The sequence below is a fragment of the Ailuropoda melanoleuca genome, chromosome 6 (genome assembly GCF_002007445.2).
Source record: "Ailuropoda melanoleuca isolate Jingjing chromosome 6, ASM200744v2, whole genome shotgun sequence".
Classification (NCBI taxonomy): domain Eukaryota; kingdom Metazoa; phylum Chordata; class Mammalia; order Carnivora; family Ursidae; genus Ailuropoda; species Ailuropoda melanoleuca.
The window spans coordinates 56,218,496-56,240,907 of NC_048223.1; the positions used below are offsets into that span (position 1 = coordinate 56,218,496).

The 22,412-nt window shown below is 48.6% G+C and overlaps 1 protein-coding gene across 1 annotated transcript in view; it reads right to left on the reverse strand.

Moving 5' to 3' along the window:
• Positions 1 to 22,412, reverse strand: part of ACTN2 (actinin alpha 2) — a 64,033-nt gene that overhangs the window by 12,558 nt on the left and 29,063 nt on the right. The window contains exons 5-12 of the mRNA XM_002928596.4: positions 18,767 to 18,854; positions 17,047 to 17,125; positions 13,800 to 13,881; positions 9,740 to 9,825; positions 8,276 to 8,368; positions 6,307 to 6,537; positions 3,706 to 3,853; positions 2,001 to 2,151 (exon numbers count right to left, since the gene is read on the reverse strand). Coding sequence (XP_002928642.1) covers positions 2,001 to 2,151; positions 3,706 to 3,853; positions 6,307 to 6,537; positions 8,276 to 8,368; positions 9,740 to 9,825; positions 13,800 to 13,881; positions 17,047 to 17,125; positions 18,767 to 18,854 — 958 coding nt within the window. The remainder of the gene's footprint in view (positions 1 to 2,000; positions 2,152 to 3,705; positions 3,854 to 6,306; positions 6,538 to 8,275; positions 8,369 to 9,739; positions 9,826 to 13,799; positions 13,882 to 17,046; positions 17,126 to 18,766; positions 18,855 to 22,412) is intronic.

A 22,412-nucleotide genomic window follows, 5' to 3' on the forward strand; every position in this document is an offset into this window, starting at 1 on the left:
GTGAGGTGAACTCAGCATTCACACAAACTCCCAACTAGAAGGTTCACCTCCTTTCTCCGGGGATAAAAAGTTAAGATGCAAACGAGACTCGCAGAGGTTTAAAGACACCTTTGGGAGAGACTTCTTCGCACACAGTCCGAGACAGAGCAAACTTTAAGGAAACTGCCCCCTACCCATCCTACCAAATCCATTTCCCTGAGGCTTAAGCTTATTTTTTTCTTCTTTCGACTTTAAATTAAGGCAACGGTTGTTCACCATGTGCTTTTCTTTTCCTCTTAAATCATATTAACTTGTCCGGTCCTGAATGTCATTGCTTCCACTACCAAATAAAGGACGCCCTCTGTGGTTGTGAGCTGAGGGCTCTTACAGCGGGTGAAGCACGTCCAGCTTATGAGCAGCTTTCTATATTCACATAACCCTTCACGGGACTGACACACTTAGCTTCTCGTGCTCCTTGCTATGCCCCCCAAAACAAAACATACCAGCAATTTGCACAGCCTTGAGTACAAAGTCAAAACGGCTGTGGCTCTTCAAAACACAAATATTATAGAGAAGAAAGACTTCAGGAATTAAAAACCACCACCTGAGATCCTTCCATGGCTCCACAACGGAGACACCAAAACTCAGTTCCCCATCACAACCTTTAGGGGGATATCCATTTCTCATTTTTCTAATTCATGCAAAGTTCACACAAAGAGTTCTACAAATACCTGCTCTCAAGGAGTGAGGGTTTGCAAAACTGTGCACACTGAGCCACACAAGCACTGTGATTTTATCTCAGGAAAGGTAAAAGGGACAAGGAAGAGATACACCGAGATGAATGTAGATTTAAGTTTGTATGTGGTGCCTCTTTGGATGGGGAAGAAACAGACACGGGGGCTACCAGGAAGAGTAACACAAAATTACTCCTTAAATTTTATGGGCAACACTTAAAACCATTCCAAATTACGGGAGCGGTTACAGAGCATTAAATAGCTTGAGTTTCTTTCATCCCTTATTTTCACTGTAATTGTAATTGTTAACAGGCAGCCACACACCCAACATTCATGAAGCACGCTCCTGTCAAGACCACAAGCCTAGCGCACAAGCTGGATTATGAGGACCACAAACACAAGCTTATCTACCAAGACTAAAAATAACAGGACACTCTTAAAAGAGGCCGTATCTGTTAGTTCACGAGTTCGCTCTAGTCAAAAGTGAGCAACATGAAAGCTTTAAAATCTAACATAGGAGAGTAAATGTTTGTTTTCAAAACTTATTTTGTGGCAGTTATCCATATGTAATTCTGGCTCTGAAACTTCCGCAGGTGTGTCTGTGATGACAATGAGGGGAAGGGGGTTGGAGATGAAATCTGGCACTTATCCAAAGGGGGCGAGGGTCTTTAGAAAAGGTGTCGAAAGACTGCAGGGAGGTGTTTCCCCGGAGGGGGCCCACAACCAGGGGCTGCATCCAACAACAAGTGGGACCCGAGAACTCCCCCTCAGGATTACACCAGCCTAGACTCAATCCATGCTGGTCCCTCCATAAAATAAAAACATGCAAATGAAATAGCACGTATTTGGTGACACAGAAAAAGTGGGGCTGTGGTGTCTCCTCCCCCGAAGAACTTGGTGTGTGGATGTCCTGCACCGCAGCCTGGGGGGGGTGGCCTTTCCAAGCTGGACCCCAGCCCTCCAGGCTCATTGCTCACCCTCTTGGAAGCAGAGCTGCCCGCAGTGTGGCTGGGGGGTGCTTGTGGATGGGGGCAAGGGGATTCCAGCCCATCCAGAGCCGCAAAGCTGAAGGCTGTCGAGCCACTTAGAAACACAGAGGCCTCCAGCTTGGTTTTCCCTAAACTGAGTACAGGGAAGGAAAGGCAGGCCAGCCTTGCTCTGCCCTGGAAATGCTCCAGGGACGCTCTCCAGGGAATCCTTCCATTGTACCCATGGCCCGTGGGTCAGGCGGGCAGAGCCGCACGGCCGCGTGGGAGCAGCTGCGTCCTTGAACAGAACGGCACGTACTTGAGCTCCTGCGCGATGGCCGCGATCTGCTCCACCCGGTCCTGGTGCGCCGCCAGGTCGCTCTCGAAGGCCTCGTGTTTCCGCAGCAGGGCCCGGACCTCGGTCAGAGAAGCTGACTCGTAGTCCTTCTGCAGCAAGATCTGTTCTTTGCCTGCAAGGGTTGCAGAAGGGGTATGAATCCTCTGACGTCCCACATCAGCTTCGTGGCACCTGCAAAGTTCTCGGTGATGCTTATGACCCCCAAGAACCAAGAGAAGGGGGGAAGCCAGTGGTGCTGTTATCATCGGTGTCCGGGCTGTACCTGTGCGAATGCTGACCGAGTCCCTCTGTGCTCTAAAAGCTCGTGTCGGCACACAAGGCAGGGAAGCATGCTGAGTCCAGGAGAAATAACAGATTCCCATTCCTCCTACTTCCCGAGTAACAAGTGTCTGACTTTCTAGTGTGTGATGCTCGGTTAGGTTAGTAATTGTTAGTTTACAAGAATTACCTGGGGTAGTTAGACAAGAGACTTGCACTGTAACCAGCCTGCCCTCAGTTCAACCTTGACCCCAAATCTTTTTGTTGGAAAGCTTTATTTTCTGTGGTTAAACATATCCTGTGGTTTCTTTCCTAACAAGTCTAGAAGTTTCTCTCTCTGAACCTCCACCTATTTCCCCACAAATATTTCTTAAACCAAGCAACTGCTGTGGTTGTAAATGGACTCACGTTTATTCCCTGGTTGATGACCTTTAAGAATTTAATGCTATAAAGCTAGAAATGGAAAGCAAACGTTCATACATTTAACAACGACAACACAGCACTTCTTATATGCCAGATATGGATTTAAATACTTTATACTGTGAACTCATTAGATCTTCATCAAAAGCCTATGTTGGAGGTATTACGGCCATACTCCACCATGAAGAGGACACCGAGGCACTGAGAGATTAGGAGCTCCTCCGAAGCCCAGAGCCACAAGTGTCAGAGCTGGGACGGCAACCCGCCTGGCTCCAGGCCCGGGCCTCTCAGCCTCTTGCTGGGTAGTACCAACGATCGACACCAAAGCAAAAGGGAACCAAAGGACCTTTCTGAAAACAGATGATGTGATGGGGAGAATGTTATGTTCCTCCACCTCGGCAAACAGCAGACAGCCAAAAAAAAAAAAAAATCATATACATATATACGTATATACATACGATCACAGTATCATGGCTATGGAAAGAGATATGCTTGCAAGGACTGAGAGAAGAGGATGAATGTAAGTGAAATAAGGAAGCTGAGACTGTAGAAAACAATCCCCTGCACTCCTCCTTCCAAGCAGATTTTCTACACGGGAACTTCTGTTGCTTCGTGGCGTTTAATAAACATTCTAGCAGCAGAAGCTGGCCTCGGGGCCAAGGCGGTGTGACCGACAGGGAATAAACAGACACTTGTGGATCGAATGAAACGAAGTGGGGGAAGACAGAGGGAGGCCAGGGCTTATGTAAGTAAGTGTGGGAAGGATACATTTTGAGCGCCACTTTGTGAAAAAGTACATTATCTGCTCCACTGGAAGTCTCCCCACCCACCTCCTGAGGAAATTTAGTACTGGGACAGCAGCGCAGGGAGGGGTGGGGACACCTGCCCACAGGGTCACTGGCAGGGAGAGTAAACGCCACGCACTGTGGCTCTGTGCACGGCTCAACTCTGATTCTCCAGGAACCCAACCCCAGGCCAGTGCACTTGCCGTAAGCCCACGTTTCGTGCGTGGAAGCCTTCTGCCGGAACTTCTCTGCCAAGTGCTCCACACGCTCCAGCCTCCGGATCTCATTCAGCAGCCACTCCTCGTAGCCCTTCTCCGCCTGCTCCAGCCGCTGCCAGGCACCGGCAATGTCCTGGGGGCGTTCAAGGACAAGCGAAGGCCAGTTTGTTACCCTCTGGCCTCCGGCTTTTCTACAAATGCCATGAGTCTGACAGGTTTTCTTTTGTGTTTTCTTCTCCTTGCTTTCCCCCTGCTCTGCCCCCAAATAACCACTCCACTGTTTTGGCTTTGGAAGATCTTACTTATCACCAGGGCCTTTTTAAAACTAATATGGTTGCTCTCCTCAGCCAGTAAATACCTGATACTCGTCCAGATGTGGACAGAGGCTTACAGGGCTTAAATTCTCCAGCTCAAAAAAGATATGCATCCAAGGGACAGTTCAAATCAGTGACTGGGCTCAACTATCCAGCCAGCCCGCCATCAACAACCGTTTCCTGGACGCTGCGCAACGTGCTGGGCATGGGCAAGAGACTTTCACAGAAGCATGAATGACACCTACAAGGTTCCCTGCCCGAGAGCTTGTGTGGTTGTCGGGGGAGGAAGAAGAAATAAGTACAGTTGACCCTTGAACAACACGGGGGTTAGGAGCGCCAACCTCCCACACAGGTGACAGTCAACCTGTCAACTTTGACCCCCCAAAACTTAACTACTAACAGCCTTCTGTTGACCAGCGGCTTTATCGGTAATGTGAACAGTTGACTAACATATATTTTGTACGTCGTATGTGCTACATACTGTATTCTTACACTAAAGAAGACGTTATGAAGAAAATCAAAAGGAAAATACATTTACGGTACTGGCCTGTATTTATCGAAAAAAATCCACGTGTACGTGGACACGTGCAGTTCAAATTCGTGTTGTTTGAGGGTCGACTGTAATTAAACAAGGTCATTGCAGACAGTGATCAGCTTTGAGGTGAAAACAAAACAGGGTCAGGTGACGCTGAGAGCCCAGTGTGGGGGCTCCTTCAGGTAGGTCCCTTGGAGAAGACACATCTGAGGCGGCATCTGAGCCAAGCACCTCAGCGACAGAAAACCCAGTTCCGTGCAGAGGTGGGAGTGAGCGCCGAGGCCTGGGTGGGGGCTGGCCCTGTGTGTGGCGCACAGCAGCCGAGACAGGGGCGGCAGGGGTCAGATCACACGGGATCCTCTAGGCCAGGTTCATGAATCTGGACCTTGGTCTAAGTACTCTGGGAAGTCACCAGAGGGTTTTGAGAAGGGGAGACACACTCTGGCTTCCATTTCTAAGACAGCCCAGCTGCTGCTGTGGACAGAGTGAATTTTAGGGGCCAGTGAGAGGAGCACTGCGGGGCCTGGGGCAGGGGGGAGAGGGTGGGGGGGAGAGAGAGATAGAGGTGGCTCAGCAGATGGCAAGGCTGTCTGCTGGAGAGTAGGGCACAGATTCGAGACAGAATCTAGACGCAGAGCCAACAGGCCCACTGAGGAAGCCACGCAAGAAGGTGACGGAAAGGAGGAACCTGGGATGCCACCTGGGCTTGGGCGTCCATAACTTAGGGTGGTGATGCCATTTGCTAAGGCGAGCATGCCACAGTGGGGCTCAGGGATAGGTAGGGTCTGAAATGCTGAGACGTCCTGGAACTCGGGAAGAAGTCAGAGCTGGAGACGCACAGCTGGGTGGGCACTGGCCTTCAGACGGTAAGGGAAGCCACTGGCCAGGGGAGATCCCCTGGGAGGTACAGGGTGGAGAAGAGGGTCAGCGCCAGGCCTGGAAGAGGTCCTCCCATGGCCTGGGGTGGGGATGGGGGGCAAAGCTCTGAGCCGGGCATGGAGGACTCCGTGGGGTCAGAAGAAAACAGAAAGGTCAAGAGTGGAAGGAGTTTCAAGGTGGCGGCGTGGTTAAGGCGGTCAGAGTGACAGAGAATATGGAAATGAAAGCGACAGCCGGAATGTCACCATGGGGGGCCCCTGAGCCGAATGGGAATGGTCTTCCGGTCTCCAGAGGGGACAAGCCGGGGTGGGGGGGGCAGCAGGGTGAAGAGGAAAAGGACTACAGGTGCAGGGAGCAGCTGAGAAGGGCCACCACTGGTGACACCTTCGGGATGATCTGCTGCAAAGGGCAGCGAGGGCTGGGACTGCGCCATGGGGAGCAGAGGAGGTGGCAATGTGTGCGGTTCTCGAGTCCCGGGTGCGGGTGCGCGTGACTCTGGAGAGCAGGGAAGCCAACTGTGCGGGGAGGGAGGCCCACGGAGAGGTGACCAGGTCCCACGTGCAGGTGAAAGTGCGCACGTGATGCAGGTGCCTGGAGGCCCGGTGGGAAGACACAGCCAGGCTGCAGGACGGCAGGAGAGGCAGAGGGCCGCGCGCCAAGTGCCGTAAAGGCACCACACCAGGAGCGGCGGGGCCAAGAACTGCACGCGGGTGGGGAAAAAACAACCCAAAGGACGTGGTTACAGGACCCACATCCTATCCGTAGGCTGAAAGGACCTGGAGAAGCCGGTGTGGCCTTCGGGGCAGCCCATGAGGGGACAGGCTTCGGGAGCAGACAGGTACGGGGGTGGGCGCTCACCGACACCATCTTGCCCTCGGAGGGCATGAAGGCCGGCCGGTTGCTGATCCGCAGCTTGGTCTGCAACGTGTTGAAGTTGATCTCCAGCTGGCACTTCTCCTGCACCTTGGGCGGCTTGTGCTTGCGCCGATAGTCCCGGAAGTCCTCCAGCTTCTTCTGCATGGCCTGCATGGTCTTCTCGGGGGTCCGGTTCTCCAGCCACGGGATCGTGCGGCGAATCCATTCCAACAGCTGCTCCCAAAACACAAAAACACCGCTGGAGACACCAGCAAACCCTGGCCCCCCACCCCCAGGTAAAAAACAGAAGCACCTGACAATTGGAATGGATTCCACCGAACGTTCCTAAAATGACAGAGTAGGAATAGAATACTCCGGACTGAGGGGACAGGATAAAACAGCATCTCTACGCACACGCACTGAGGCATGAATGAAAACTTCCGTGTCCCCCCAACCCCACCCCACGGCCACTGGTGATCACCCCCACGGTCCCGCACACAGGTCAAAACTGAAAGTCAGCACAAGTCATGTTTCACAAGAATGTGACATTTACAGGAAACTCGGGGACCAGACATTAGCAGACAAATGCCAGATGGAGCTTTCCAATGAAAAACAGAAACCTGACATGGGATGGAAATCAGCAAAGAATTGGGTTTAACTTAAAATGTAATTATATTTTAAAGAAGCTTCAAATTTCATGAATCTATTGACCAGAAAGATGTACTGTAAATCTGGGACTGACTCAATGCCAAAGTATATTTTAATTTATCATCTAGCTTTCGAGGAAATCCACATGATAGAAGGGAAAATGGTAGTGAATTCCTAAGGATGAAGTATATATGCTCCCTTTTCTCAAATTATGAGCAAGTTGAAAAGCTACTAATAACTGACACTCAGGATTATTGGAAAATGACAGCGGGTAAGAATAAAAATCTGCTAAAATGGTGACACACCCATAGTCAAAGGGTTTGAGGAGGATAAATGAAGGACCAGGGAAGAAAAGGAAGGACAGAATTACTGAGGAGTGCCTGTCCTTTGGTCCCGGTCATGCCTCTCCCCTGACATTGGTCCCTGGGGCAAACAATGCTGCCAAATTGAATATTCCCATAGCAGCAGTATGAACACAAAAAGTCAGTATCATCAGGTTGCGTTACTATTAACCACTCCTTTGGAAGATTTACTCCAAGTATCCCTATGCTTTTCCCAGGACAGACCAAGTACCCACTAAATCAAGTCAGAGCAAAAATCATTTGGTCACTGATGTGTGTCACTGTGGTTGAGTTCCACCCAGACAGGGTGTGGCTGTGCCCCTCACTCAGCCCACCCCTTGCATGGGGAAAGCAACGCAGCAGCAGTGACAAGACTGGTTCGTTGCTATTTATGCTCTAATCAGAAAAAAGGAAGAGCAACATGGAAAGTGCTATTCTAACCAAGAATCTGGCTGAAGAGCTGGAGACGGCATCATGGAAATTCATGCTCAAACACCTTGGATGGGGGGTTCTGTCTTCCCCATATCTCCCTCTAGATATTCACAGACACGCACGCAAAGCTGAGCCGCGTCTCACAACAGGCTGGGCCAGTTCCTGCGTGGAGCAGGGGTGCTGAGTAATGGAGGGCATGCTGGGTGAGGTCAGTAACCAATGAAGCAGGGGAAAAAAGTAATGCGGTGTCCTCTGGGGGTGTCCAACCCCATCGGTGTAGAGCTGAGCATGGGATCACATCCCACTTCTGCAAACATGCAAACTACCTCTATGCTTTGGGGCGGTTGGGGAGCCCACCACGATGACTTTTGTGCCAATCAGTATGTTGCTACAAGATGGGCAACCTCTGAGATCAAGTGCATTTTTCCACTTTGTTTCTGTCCGAGATGAAAAATGCAAAGGAAGAAAACACTGACAGTCGGTGTGTCCCCCTCCGTGCCTCTCCCTCTGGGTGGGAATGGACAGGACTGCCGGGCACCCGCTTCCTTTACCTCACTTGCTAGCCTCTCATATTCTTCCATCAGCCTCTCATTCTCTTGATTCACAGCAAGAACCTTACATATCCTGTTAGCCGCTGTCTCGGCCTGTAAAACACAATAGGTAAACAGGACAGCTCCGTCGACAGGGACACGCATGCACAGAACGGAACGTGGTGGGGCAGGAGAGGAAATGAGGAGATGGCGTGCTGATTCAGGGTTAGGGTGGAGGAAGACTGAGGGTATGGCTGTTGAACACTGAGTCATTTCACACCTTTTTTACACAGACTTACACGGCAGGCTGAGTGTACTGTGGGGAATAATGGGGAGATACCATTAGTCTAAAACACAAGCTTCGTAAAACATCAAGCAAGTTAGTGACAGAAATATGTGGGTCAAGGAAGCCGAAATCCCCCGTCCCTGAATGTCCACCTGAGCACTCTACTGACATCCTGACTCTGGGGCCAGAACCCTCTAGATAACATTAGCCTTTGGGAATCAGAGCAAAAAAAAATAGCGGGGTCCTGAATATACATTGTCATCGCACCAAGTTCGCTGAAGCCCTCTTGTCCTGAAATGAATGCGCAGAACTTGCTAGATGGGACCTTTCCACAGAGCTAAACTTGCTTTAAGATTTGTCTGACCTCCACAAGAAGTCATCGAGGCATGCAGAATTCTCCGTCGTCATTTCATGAAGGGCCAGGAGTGGCACAGTGCCCTGAACCACGACCACGTGATGAATCAGGAAGGGTAAGCTGCCCCTCCTGGCCTCCAGCCCGTCCCAAAGACTTGCCCCTAAAGCCCCATTTGCAATTAGCATCATTTGCTGGTGACGGTCATAGAAATGACACATACTGTGTTCCCCCCACCCCCCGGTCCATCCGTTTTCTCCAAGTAGATTACGTGAAGGGGCAAGAGACAGGTGAATAAGGGGAAACCTGAGGGACGTTCACCCACAACGTGTGTCTTAAGAAATGTGAATTCTTCTGAGTCATCCCTCCACTATTTCAATTAAATTAAGATTGGTCTTCAAAGATGTTAGAACAAATCACTGAACAGTGAAGGCAGTTTCTAGGCGGAGTAGAACCAGGGGCACCAGGAAGGCGCTCACTTGTCCTTGGTCAAATCTCCCCATCACTGTTCAATGACTGTGGCGCCATTCTCACGGCACTTTTTGTTCCTAAAGCACCAATGTTTCCCATAATTAACTAACGAAATCAAAGCAGTATCTTAGAAGGAAGGAAAGGTTAAAAACAACAACAACATTTTAGGAACTGTCTAAAGTTAAAGCTGTTAAAAAACACAAAGGATTCACAGTTTGGAACTTGGCGTATTAGGTCATCACAACACACTTAGATTCCAAGGTAAGATGTGAAGCGCATGGACACACACCCAGGTACGCGCACGCACACACGCACACACAAGTAAAACCGGTGCAGGAGAGCCGCCCGGCAGCCCCAATCCACACGTGCTGAATACCTGCTCCGCGCCCGCAAACGCGTGGTAGAAGCAGGACACGTAAGTCATGATAGCTCTCTCGTCGGGTTTGGGAGTGTTCACAATGTCTGAAGGGAGGGAAAATAACACAGAAAACAAACACACACACAGATGAAGAGTAGAAACCAGGGTGAACAAAGGGAAGAACAGATTGGTTTACACCGATCCATTTTGTGCGTGTGTCTGGGGCCCACGACGCTAAAGCTCGGGAAGGCTCTCCGGCACGGACGTGGTTTGTGAGCAGAAGGACTCGAATGACGGGAACCAGCATGGTTTTGTTTTTTTAATAAAATCAAGCTAAAGCTTTCTGCCTCCCCCGTCCCGGGATGAGCTTCTCAAAGTGCAGTCAAGGCATGAATATGGGACCGTGTGCTGCGTATCAGGGCTTGTTATCACACCCTAATGAAACTCGTGGGGCCCACATCCACTTGTCTGCTGACCGCACCAGGTCACCTGTCACTGCTGCTCTGAGCAACACATGTCCCCTTGCAAGATGCTGGGAACACTGGCAGTGCCCCACGGCCCCGTCTCTGCTGCCCCTTCCCCATCCCACCCCACCCCACCTTCCTAACCATCAGCTTTCTGGCTCTGTGAACAGCCCTGGCTCCTAGGGGGATGAGATTCACTGGAGAGAACGTGGCTTTTAACCCCTTCTGTGCCTACTTACCTTGCCATTTACAGAAATCACCAAGGGTAACAAAACCTCTAGAGAGAAGGATAGACACGGCTTGCACGTGTTGTGACTGTTGCTACCGTTTGTATTAGCTGCCGAGACCACCAGCAGGAAGAGAAAGCAGGACCGTGCGAACACACAACCTTTCTACTTCCACTCTGGCGACACCATTGTTTGCTGAATTGCTTTTTAACTAAACTCGGTTCTGTCACTGGATAGAATGCAGTTAAAAAGAGACCTTGTAATTCCCTAAAGGGAGAAACCTAGTCACCGGGTTTTCAGAGGGTATGCCTAGAAAGGATGTGGGGTTGTGTCACGGCATGGAATCTTCTGGAAAACAAACATGAACGGCATACTATTGCATGGACAGAAAGTAAGTTTCAAAGAAAACTAGACTAAAAAAGACAAATGACTGCCTCCTCAAACCAGACAGGTCTCCTTACTTGGAGGAGAGGGGAAAAGAGAAAAACAATTGGGAAAAAAATTAAGACACAGAAGGTGAAGGGTGAGTGGTGATCCATGTTTTACATCCTCACCTTCTGTGCACCAGCAAAAGCATGATAGTAACAGGAAACATAAGTCATTATGGCTCTCTCATCGGGTCTGGCAGTGTATACTAAATCTGTGTGGAGAAAAGAAGGTTAACTGCCGGATGTTCTAGCACCCGCGGCTTCGGCCAAATGCTGCCTCGGAGAAGAGTCCCAGCCTCGCGTCTCTCCCCCGCACCCTTCCCACACTTCGCGGTTAAAACGTTGGCTCCCGTCAAAGAACTCGGACCTACGAAGTCCTTCCTCTCTGTGCACTTTTGAGGATTGCCAGAGAAGGACATGCTAGCCCAGAAAGAGCCCTCAACGGGCAAGGAGGTCACACCCACGGCCAGAATCGGTGCTCCGGGAGCCCCCAGGATGCACAGCACAGAGCATCCCCCGAGACGGTCTCCCGCTGCACACACAGACGGCCGGGGGTCGACAAAGATCCCCTCTGCGAGTCCACACAGAACCCGCACACGCAGGAACCTAAGCCCGGAGCTCACCTTAGGGAAAAGTTTGTGGAGGAAAATAGAGAAACACTTCCAGACCCTTTTAAAAGCACAGCAGACGCTTAAGAGGAGGACAAATTTCTCCAGTGTTTACTACGGGCAACAGTTCACGGGAGACGGGCCCAAGGAGCACCTCGAAAATCCCCACTTAGGGTTCAGGCCCCAACACAATGACAGGAGGTGAGGTGAAGAGCAGCAGGCGGGAAGGCAAGGCTGCTCCGGAGGGACGAGCGTTCTGACAGAAGGCGGCCAGCTCGGGGACGCGGCCGAAACAAGGGCACGCTAACACCACACCGTGGGGGTGATAAGTCCAAGGGCAGGTGTAGTGAGGATACAGAGAGGGTTACGCACGGGGGACCTGCTGGGTAGTCCTGTCAGTCACAATGAGCCCCACACCCAAGTCAGTCAAGTTCATGACTGCTAGAAGATTCCTATGAGAAACGACACAGCAAATATCATAGTACGTAAGCATTTTTCTGAACACTTGAAAGGAAAAGAAAATAGATGAAAATGTGTCACAACGGAGGAGGAAATGAAGGCATACCAGTGCATCTCATCGGCCTGGGAGGATTCACAGGGTGGACACACGCCCAGATTGGGACTCAGAGGCTAAGGGAAAATGTACCGACTAAGAAGCACGTCAGCAGCCCAGAAGAATAATGGTGGTGACCCTGAACTCACCCTCGACTGCAGTGTATTAGGGAGGCATTAACTTACTAAATGTCATCTGTTTTCTCCTCCCTTTAGTATCCTAGCTATTAATTCGAGTGGGTAAACTCTGCGTAGTTACTTACTCTACGGAAAGGTCGAAGGAGATGCTACGCAAATGTAGACTTAGCTTAGAAAAAGGAACTATTTATTCTATGTTGTTGCTTCCTTACTTGACTGACTCTCTCCCTCTGAAGAGTTTTTGAAAACCATCAACAGATTCGGAGGAGTGTATTAAAGGGTTAATGCCCAGTAATACAGGTGTTTGTTAAAATGGTTAAATTGATGAATGGGTAAAATCAGAATCCTGCTTTGAAGGTCACTGTTATGTGTCCCTAAAAGGATATGTTGAAGTCCTATCCCCCACCCCTGGTACCTGTGAATGGGACCTCATTCGCAAGTAGGCCGTTGTAGAGAGAATCAAGTTAAGATGAGGTCCTGCTGGGGTATGGAGGATCCTTAATCTAACATAACTGATGTCCTTACAGGAGAGAGGGAAAGAGACATACAGACAGAGAGGGAAGAGTGATGCTACCAGAAGCGAAGGAATGCATGGGGCTTTCTGCAGCTGGAAGAGACAAGGAAGGAACCTGCTTTACAGGCTTTGGAGGAAGCATGGCCCTGCCAACAGCTTGGTTTCAGACTTACAGCCTACAAATTCCTGTGGCTTCAAGCCACCTAGTTTATGATAATTTATAATGCAATCGCCAAAAATGAGGAGGAACAGAAGACTGACAACTGACTATAATCAAGTTCTTTGCTTTTCGCCAATGCCAATTAGGGGAAGAAATGGACCATTATGGAATAACAGTATTAACAACAAACACAGCAACGTGAGTTCCCTGAGGGCAGGGCCCCACCTTACACATCTCATTCTCTCCCCAAGTACCTCGCTCGTTCCTGGCAGGCACTCAATCTGTGTCTGTTGAGTGGTGAGTGAACCGACAGGGGAAATGAAGAGATGGTCTCCCCGTACCTGTGCTTTCTATGGTGTGCCGTAGGGACACCGCATGCGAATGTATCACAGAGAGGGCGCACAGGTTACCTGGAACGAGTCCCCAGCAAGCACGATGCTCAGCTGTAAAATGGTTAGACGTTCTCCCAGATCTAACTAAACTAAATTTAACTTAGGCCCAAAATCGAACGTGGAAGTTCGAGAGGTACGCGGATGGCCAAATGTCCCATGTTCTCTATTTCTTCTAACTTCTGGTTGGAAGGAAGGATGTTTTTCCTTGTGGAGTCCTGAGCACTTCACAAGAAGATGTATTTGCTAAGCTTGTCTCCATGTGGTAAGAAAAATAAGTGCGTTGTTACAAAAATAAAAAAAAGTAAGTTTGTCTTTGCAGATCGCAAACCAAAGCACTCCATTTCTTTGCCAAACCTGAACCTTTCACCAACCTCTTTCACTCTAGTTTTGCTGGCGTGGTTCTGAGCAGGAGTTTCAAAAAGAACTCATGAACGAGCTACAAATGCCCCTCACACCCCCGTGGCCAATGACAGGAACGTCTTCAGATTCCTAAGATCGTCAGATGTCACTTGGCTACAGAGTTTTACAAACCCCCACGCACGGCCACGGCACGACGAGGCCAGACTTTAGTCAGTAAACACAATTTTCCTCTCACCTTCAGCATCCAGCATTTTGGGAATATCCAGGTGCTTCTCTGCAATTTCCATGGCCAGGTTAATATTTCCTATTGGGTCATCCTGCATGAAAAACAGCACAACCATTGTTTGAAAATACCTTTTGAACAGCAGTTATGAATAACGTGTTTCACACACCTCATTTTTAGGAGGAGACCTTTCCATGCACAGAACCATAAGAGTGTAAGTAGTTTTCCTTCTTATCTTTTTCCAGTTGCTTCAAACACTTAGAGAAACACCCAAACTGATAGGAAGCCCACACAACACATGCACACTCCAAATCATAGAACGTGAGCCCAAGGTTTCAGTGGACAACTGCCTTGCAGACAGGAGAAAAGCTGTCAGATATGTCCTCATGGGCTGGAAAGAACACTCAGAATACCTCCGAGCTGATTTTCAACTCTATTGGTAACAACCTTTCAATGATTCCAGAAGAAATCATGAAACAGACAATTCCCAGATCTCGAAGGTGATCCCGGAGAACATTTAGTACAGTGCTTTTGCTTTAAATATAAGAAAGCTGAGGGGTAAAGAGAGGGAAACATGCCAGCTGGTGAAACTTCTGGATCCCCAAAGAAGGTCACAAGATGGCTACAAAGAGCAAAAATTATCTTCTAGGATGCAAAAGACTGAAATTGTACATGAAAACTGTTGAGGAAATTTTTGTTCTTAAGATTATGTTTATCTTCACTGTGAAATTGGTTAAATATGTATATTTATATTTGCATACATATATAATACAATAAATTTAACCAGAGGTGTATAACCAAAACACCGAAAAATTTAAAGACTCATTTAACATTCTTGTTTTGATACACTTAGGATGTCATTATGAACATGAAATGGGATAGGGGTAGTTAAGATAGAAAATCGAACTGAAAAGTACTGTTAGTCCAGGGACGGCTTTAATGAATTTTGACATCAAAGCCATTTGAACATTCTGGAAACTACAGTGCTCTGCAACTCGTCCATCTGAAGAGGCTGAAGCAGTTGTAAAAGGGCGGGCTTTAAAAACACATGCAGGGGGCGCCTGGGTGGCACAGCGGTTAAGTGTCTGCCTTCGGCTCAGGGCGTGATCCCGGCGTTATGGGATCAAGCCCCACCCACATCAGGCTCCTCTGCTGTGAGCCTGCTTCTTCGTCTACCACTCCCCCTGCTTGTGTTCCCTCTCGCTGGCTGTCTCTATCTCTGTCGAATAAATAAATAAAAATCTTTAAAAAAAAAATAAAAAAAAATAAAAACACATGCGGGAGGCTCAATGAAGAAACCCAAGTAAGCTTCCGGGACTCACAGAGTAGACATTTCAGGCAAAACATTTTTTTCACGTAAATGTTTTAACAAAGCATATAAGCATTTCATTAAAGCAGCCGTGTCATAATGTGAGCCTTACCTGCATATTTTATGCATGTGTTTATAAAGCCAAATTGCTGAGTAAGATTTTTTGTTTTAAATATATAAGAAAAATTTCAGCATTAAAAATAGATGGATTCTGAGACTCTGTGAACACTGTCTCATTTATACTGTAACTGGCCACGTGACCTTGGGCAGACTGCTGAATTCCACACCCCTTCATCTGTAACACTGGGATGGTAACAGCACGGATGCATTATATCTCACTGGGCACTGTGAAGCCTGAAGGAAGGTGCGTGTATATGTGACATACACAGCAGAACGTGCACTAATATACATATACGAATATGTGTGGTATATATGCATGTGTCGCATACATATGAGTATATACGTATGTATGTAATAAACATATGTATTTATTTATAACGGAGTCTAATCTAGAACTATGTAAGTATTAACTGCTATTGCTCATTACTATCATTTCTCGCTCATCTTAGACAGCCAATTACCCCAGGTCTGTTGACCATTCGTAATAAAAATCAACCATTCTAATGCGCTCACGAAACTAGTTCGATCTAGAACAATCCCTTCATTTTGCAATTGAGATAGAGATTCATTGAAAAAAACATACACCATCTCCATGTTTGAAACGTCTCAAAATAACTCCAGAATAGGAGAATATGGGCTTTGAAAAGTTGAGGACCTCTGGCAACCCTCTGTCACGGAATTGTAGGACTCATCTTTCCCTGCAAGTCAATTCTTCACGAGCTCCCCCCGCAGTCATCGGAGACAGGCCCGCAGTGAGCAACGAGCAAGTGACAATGAATGAGGGGGCAGAAGTGACCTTTCCAACAACCATGCACGGCACACAGGTAGGGGCGGCATGCAGGGACGGACCCACACCACAACACGGCACACAGGTAGGGGCGGCATGCGGGGACGGACCCACACCACAACACGGCAACTCAAGGGAGCGGCCGGCGGAGCACACCAGCAACCAGAGGGACTCGCGGCGACGTGTTCGGGGCAGGCAAGGCCTGTAGTCCTAAACCTGTACACGTCATCATTTCCAGGGCAGTGCACTGCCTGCCACAAGGCTTCCATCACAGATTATATTTCTAAACTACTTTTCTGAAGAAAGAGTTCTGAGACTATTTGAAACTTAAGTACACGAAAGCTTAAGCTGAAAGAGAGAATTAAAATGTCATCAGCTGAATTTCTAAAGAGAGCAAAACTAAAATTAATAACGAAAACCGTTTTCTTTTTTAAAAAATTTTTTTTAAGATTTTATTTTTAAGTAATCTCTTCGCCTAACGTGTGGCTCGCACTCACAATCCCGAGACCAAGAGTCGCACACTCTTCTGACTGAGCCAGCCAGGTGCCCCCAAACACTCTTCTCTAAAGCCACAACGAATATCTTCTCGATCGCAAGGTAATGATCAAATGCCCCTCGTGTGAGAAGTTAATCAGTTCTGAGTAAAAATGTCTGCAACTAAATCCTTCGGAAAAGGTAAAGGGAATTTAAAAAGAAGACCTAGAGTATTTGAACATTTCTCCTCCCCCACCCCAAAAAAGCCCATATATGCTTCCCTTCTCATATTTACAATCTGGGAATGTAAAATCTCTAAAAAACATCTTAATTTGAGCCAAAAGGGTGACTTGGCTTTGGGTCTTGTCCCACCCTATTTAATAGTAATTAAATAATTATCAAAGTATTTTCCTGGCTGCCTGTCCTGTCTGCATTGCGTGCAAGGCTAGCAGGGAGATGGCTGGTGACAGCCTGTGTGTTCTCATTCAAGTTCAGTGCTGATGTGCTCACTTGCAGGACGACATGCTGAGGGGCAGAGCGGACACGGCATGCCAGGCACCCAAAGTGACCTTGTTAAGCTTTGAGTAGTCAATGAGGTCGGGCCGGTGTCTGTGGATGAGCGCACAGAGTCCGAGGCCATCCTTCCAGCTGCACCGTGGTCGGAAGAACAGGAACACGTGTTAGCGGAGAGAAAGCAGCAGCAAGGCTCTCTGCCCTTGGTCAGACGCAGGCCGGAAATGGTGGGACGCACGGCCCCTCATGTCCTTCTGTCTGACTACATGCACACAAGGCCCCCTGTTCCTCCGTCCCTACTTGACTCAGTGACTTGTGGTCCCTTCCTTGAACACCAGGCTTCTTCCTGGGGTCCTTCTGGGGTCTGCTGGGCCCCTCTTCATTTACAGCTCCAGGCCCACACTTGCCTCCTCCCTGTCTCCCGGCCCATGCTGGTTCTGGGCTGCGAGAACCCGAGACGGCCCTCTGCTCCACACCTGCCCTCCTCCCCGGTCAGTGCCCTCGGGTCCTGATCCGTCCTCCCTCTCTCCTCTCAGTGTCCCACGTCGGCCCTCCTGCAGGGTCTGCCCAATAACCACACACAAGGATGTCTGCACTTCCCCCCAAGATCCTTAGTACACTCAGCTCCCAGGGACTCCTCTGTCTTCACAACGTTCTTTACTTGTTTTCAAAAAGGCAAAGACACATTAGCGCCCCAGGGACCCAGCAAAGAGGACCTGGATTCCTGGTCTGTTTCCCCAGAGATGCTTGCGCTAACTGTTCTCTAGACAACCCCGGGCTTTGAGCTTGCCAGTGGTGACCAGGGGTTCACCAAGGACTGGGAGTGGTAGTTCTGTTCCTCAGAGTGTAGGGGAAGAAAGAAACCCCAGGGGCTACACAGCTGAAGTGCTTGGGGCCAATCTTGGGCCCAAGGAGGAAAGGTGAGAAGGTCATCCAGAAGCAAGTTGACTTTCACACTGGCAGAAGGCCTGCCTTCTCCTTCATGGCTCCTTCTATCCTTGAGACAGCGTGTTGGGGGGACAGAGAAGTCCTCTTCCCCACCTTTGTACGCGCTAGGCCTGGCTCAGTGCCTGATGCCTGGTAGACACTCTCATATTTGTCTAACCCAGGAGAACCTCCCCCATATTTCCTCCCTTCATTTCTCTGATTATCCATGGTGGCTGGGGACCCGTTTCTATTCCCGGGTAACCCACCATGTAAACGGTGAAAATACAGACAACTCTTCTACTCACAAATGATAACGGTGGAAGACCCGCGTGAGGAGGGACCCCACGCTCTGAGATTACATTCAGGTTTCATTCACACAGGTTCCTGTCATTTTACAAACATGAGTTTCCTCCTGCTCTCGAACCCCAGCATCCACAGCTGGCCGAGGAAGCGTCCTTCCGTGTAGCCCAGAGGGAGGCATCGGGGTGGAGACAGCACATCAGGGGGACATGCAGACTCCGCCTTGGTGTCCTTGCCGAGAAGCCACGCCTGCCGCCTCCCCCAGCAGCCGGGGAAGGCCACGGTGAGGGGCATGCCTACACCCCCAAACTGTAAGGCCCAATGGGGTGCCTCGCAGCACGGTGCTGTTTTCCCAGCACCTCGAACCCTGATCAGACGTGTTCCCCCAAGAGATCGTAAGCATCACAGAGGCTGCAGTCTCAGGTCCACTGCAGACGCAAAACACGTCTCAGACAGGAGCCGGAAGACACTCGCGCACGTAACCAGGGCCCTCCCGGCCACCGAGGACCGCAGTGAGAATGCAAGCAGCCCAGGGCCCTGCTTGCTCACCTGGTGTGGAAGTTCTGAATGTTCACGTTTCTATAAGGAGCGGTTTTCCTCTGACACCAAAGCAGCAGGCCTTCTTTGGCTGAGGTTTCTGTAATGACAGCCAAGAAAAAGTGTCCACACGGAGGTACTCACTGCTTAATGCACCCAGCGCTTAGGCCCTCGACAAAACGGCCTCCCGGGAGGCAACCACCCAATGCGTCATCGCGTCTCACGACCTCTGCCGGGGCCCTGCTCACGGGGACGGACTTCTGACGTCACTGAAGGGACCTGAACAGGCCGACACAGGAGCAACGACAAGGTGTGACATCACAGACAGAAAAGCAGACCGCAGGGATATTGGCAACTAATCATATTTTCGAAGTTTCACTTAAAAACTACCACTACTCACTAGTCTAGGACTTCGCTAACCGGTCGTTCGACTCACGGTTTTAGGTCAACAGCATTCACAGAGGCCGCGGCGTCTCAGATTGACGCCCTCCCCCGCTGATTCTTACAATACCGAAAGGCTTGTATTAGTCTGCTCCAGCTTGGGCCACTTGAGCTGTGATCCAGTAGAAACGACGACAGGCCCCCGGGGTAGCGCACGGCAGGCCAATGAGGGGCTGCGCGGAAGCCACGCCGGCGTCCCCAGAGGCCATAGCTCCTCCTGCCACTCCAGCCCGGCGCTGAGGGCGGGAGGCGGGCCCTGGGCCGGCCGTTCCTGTGCCCGTGCAGCTCCTCAGAAGGGCTCCCATCGGCCTGCCTGAACAGGCCTGCGGCCGTAGGGCTGTGCAGACCCTTCTCCCCGCAGCCCTCCCTTCTCCTTCTCCGGCACAGGGGTTGGCCAGGTGCACCGGCCCGATGGCTCTCTCGGCCATTTCTGGTTCTTCACAGGCATTTCCTGCAACAAAGCTCTGGCACGTCTGTTCTGGACTGAATGTTTGTATCCCCCCAAACTCCTATGTTAAAGCCCTGACCTTTTTTAGAGATGGAGGCTTTGGGAGGCAATTAGGGTTAGATGAGGTCATGAGGGTGGAGCTCCCATGACGGGATTAGTGTCTTTCTGAGAAGAGAGCTCTTCCTCTCCCTCTGCCAGGAAGGAGATTGCAAGAAGGTGACCATCTACAAGCCAGAATGAAGGTCCTTAGCAAACACGGACCATGCTGGCACCCTGATCGAGGACTCCCAGCCTCTAGAACCACAAGAAAATAAATTTCTGTTGGTCAGGACACTCAGCCTATGGTATTTTGTTATGGCAGCCCAAGCTAAGACAGTGTCTAATACCCACCGGGCTCTGGCATTTTGGAGGACCCAAAGTTACATGCATCCAAACAGCTCCTCAAAACCACTCCCAAAATCTAGGATTCTGCCTGTATTCAAGTGTTAACAATTTAGAGAACCCCTGTAAAGACGTGGACTCTTGACTAACATTGGGCCCTGGCCTTCCGTTTTAGTAAGGACTCAGCTGATTTTCTTTTCTGTAAAAAGTATTCTGTAATTATTTATTTCCATTGTCCATTCTAGTTCAGACTTTCCTGTGACCCATAACCCAGCTGAAATAAACACACTCCCAAAATTTCATGTGCTATAGGAATCATCTGAATGACTCTCATTCATGTCTCTTCTCTAGAAAATCATATTAAGAGAAACAACGGAAAGTCCTAAGATTTTACTCAAATATTAACTGGTAAAAACATTGAAAAATGGAACTCCATACTGCCTGCCTTTGGGGTCCCGACCAATGTAACTAATTTTTTTCTTTTTTTTCATAATAATTTTTGATTATGTTACATTAGTCACCATACAGTACATCCCTAGTTTTTGATGTAAAGTTCGATGACTCATTATTTGCGTATAACACCCAGTGCACCATGCAATACGTGCCCTCCTTACTACCCATCACCAGCCTATCCCAATCCCCCACCCCCCCTCCCCTCTGAAGCCCTCAGTTTGTTTCTCAGAGTCCATAGTCTCTCATGCTTCATTCCCCCTTCTGATTACCCCCCCCTTTCTTTACCCCTTTCCTCCCCTATCTTATGATGTTCCATAGATGAGAGAAACCATATGATAATTGTCTTTCTCTGCTTGACTTATTTCACTTAGCATTATCTCCTCCAGTGCCGTCCATGTTGCTGCAAATGTTACCTGACCAATATAACTCATAAGAAAAAGTACATCAGGAGGGAATGACGCACTGTATTTTACAAAGTTGAAATGAAATTTAGGCTAGAAAAGTAAACAGAGGTAAAGCAGATCAATACAATCTCATAATTGCTACTGAAGTTAAAATTTGCCAGTCATGGAGTTTCACCTAATTTCTGTCTGAATATGTCTGAACACTCTTAGGCGATGAACGTCAAAGTTCTCTCCTTAGTTCATTGGCTAATCTAATCAAATGGACTCTCTCTCCCACACCCAAGACCATTGTTAGGTTCTCCTAACCAGGCTACAAGGTGGTGCCTATTATATTGCCACTCCCTGCAAGGACAGCTTACACCGAAGCCGGCCATACACAAAATCATGGATGAGAAAAGCACATTATAAATAGGTAGGGCCATTTATCATTCCATAACAAAATACCACAAGATGCACCAAGCAATGCCATCCATGTGCATCGGGACCTCCCTCATTAGCAGGTGTATTGATGTCTCATTTTATCTCATGGAAGAAATCCGTCGTTCTGTGGAAGGAGACTGGCTCCTCAGAGACTTCAGTCGTAATAACAATGTGTTTCTGCACATGCTACACGTCATTAACACAAACCCAGACTGTCTTTCTATAGACCTCCACAGATCAGCGAGGTCACTAAGAAATGACTCTGAAAAGGTCAAACAATGAATACAATAAAAATGTAAGTCAGCCAACTACCTCCGAAACATACCTACTTGGAAGAGATCTACGGACTTTGCTAATCAAATTCCCACTTTTGGGTGTTTCATTTCTCAGTCTTTGGAAAAGCAGATTAATGCATGTTTAAATTGTCATATTTCACAAAATAGTGTGACTTGTTTATCTTATTTGGGGCACATTAATGATCACATTAGGGAAAATGAATAATGGATAATACCACTCATAGCTACACTTGAACTAGAAGCAAGTTCTAAATTAGTATTATCAACTAATTTGAAATTTGTAACCGATAGAAAAAAACCTGTAATAACCTCTGTAATATTTGTGGGAAAAGGATTTGCTACTCTAGCAAATGCAATTGTGTGAACATGATTTTTTAAAACAGTATTTGTTCTTTAAGGTGGGATCAACTGTTTACATATTAAAATTTGGAAGTATACAAAACTGGTAAAATTATTACAAATTACTGTTTTTTAATAAAACAAGAACTTTTAAGAAGCATCTTATTATTTTCACTGGAATGAAATGAATGTACTTTAATAAAACACACTGTATGAAAATTTTCAAATTCAGACTATTTATTAATTCTAGCTGGCTGTCATTTCTGAGCCTGAATTATTGAGACTATCTTACTTGGATTTTTAGGTGACACGAACGGGGCTTCCGTGCCAGAGGGAATAATCTAAGTGGGTCAAAAATTCCTCAAGGGTAGGGGCGCTTGGGTGGCACAGCGGTTAAGCGTCTGCCTTCGGCTCAGGGTGTGATCCCGGCGTTCTGGGATCGAGCCCCACATCAGGCTCTTCTGCTATGAGCCTGC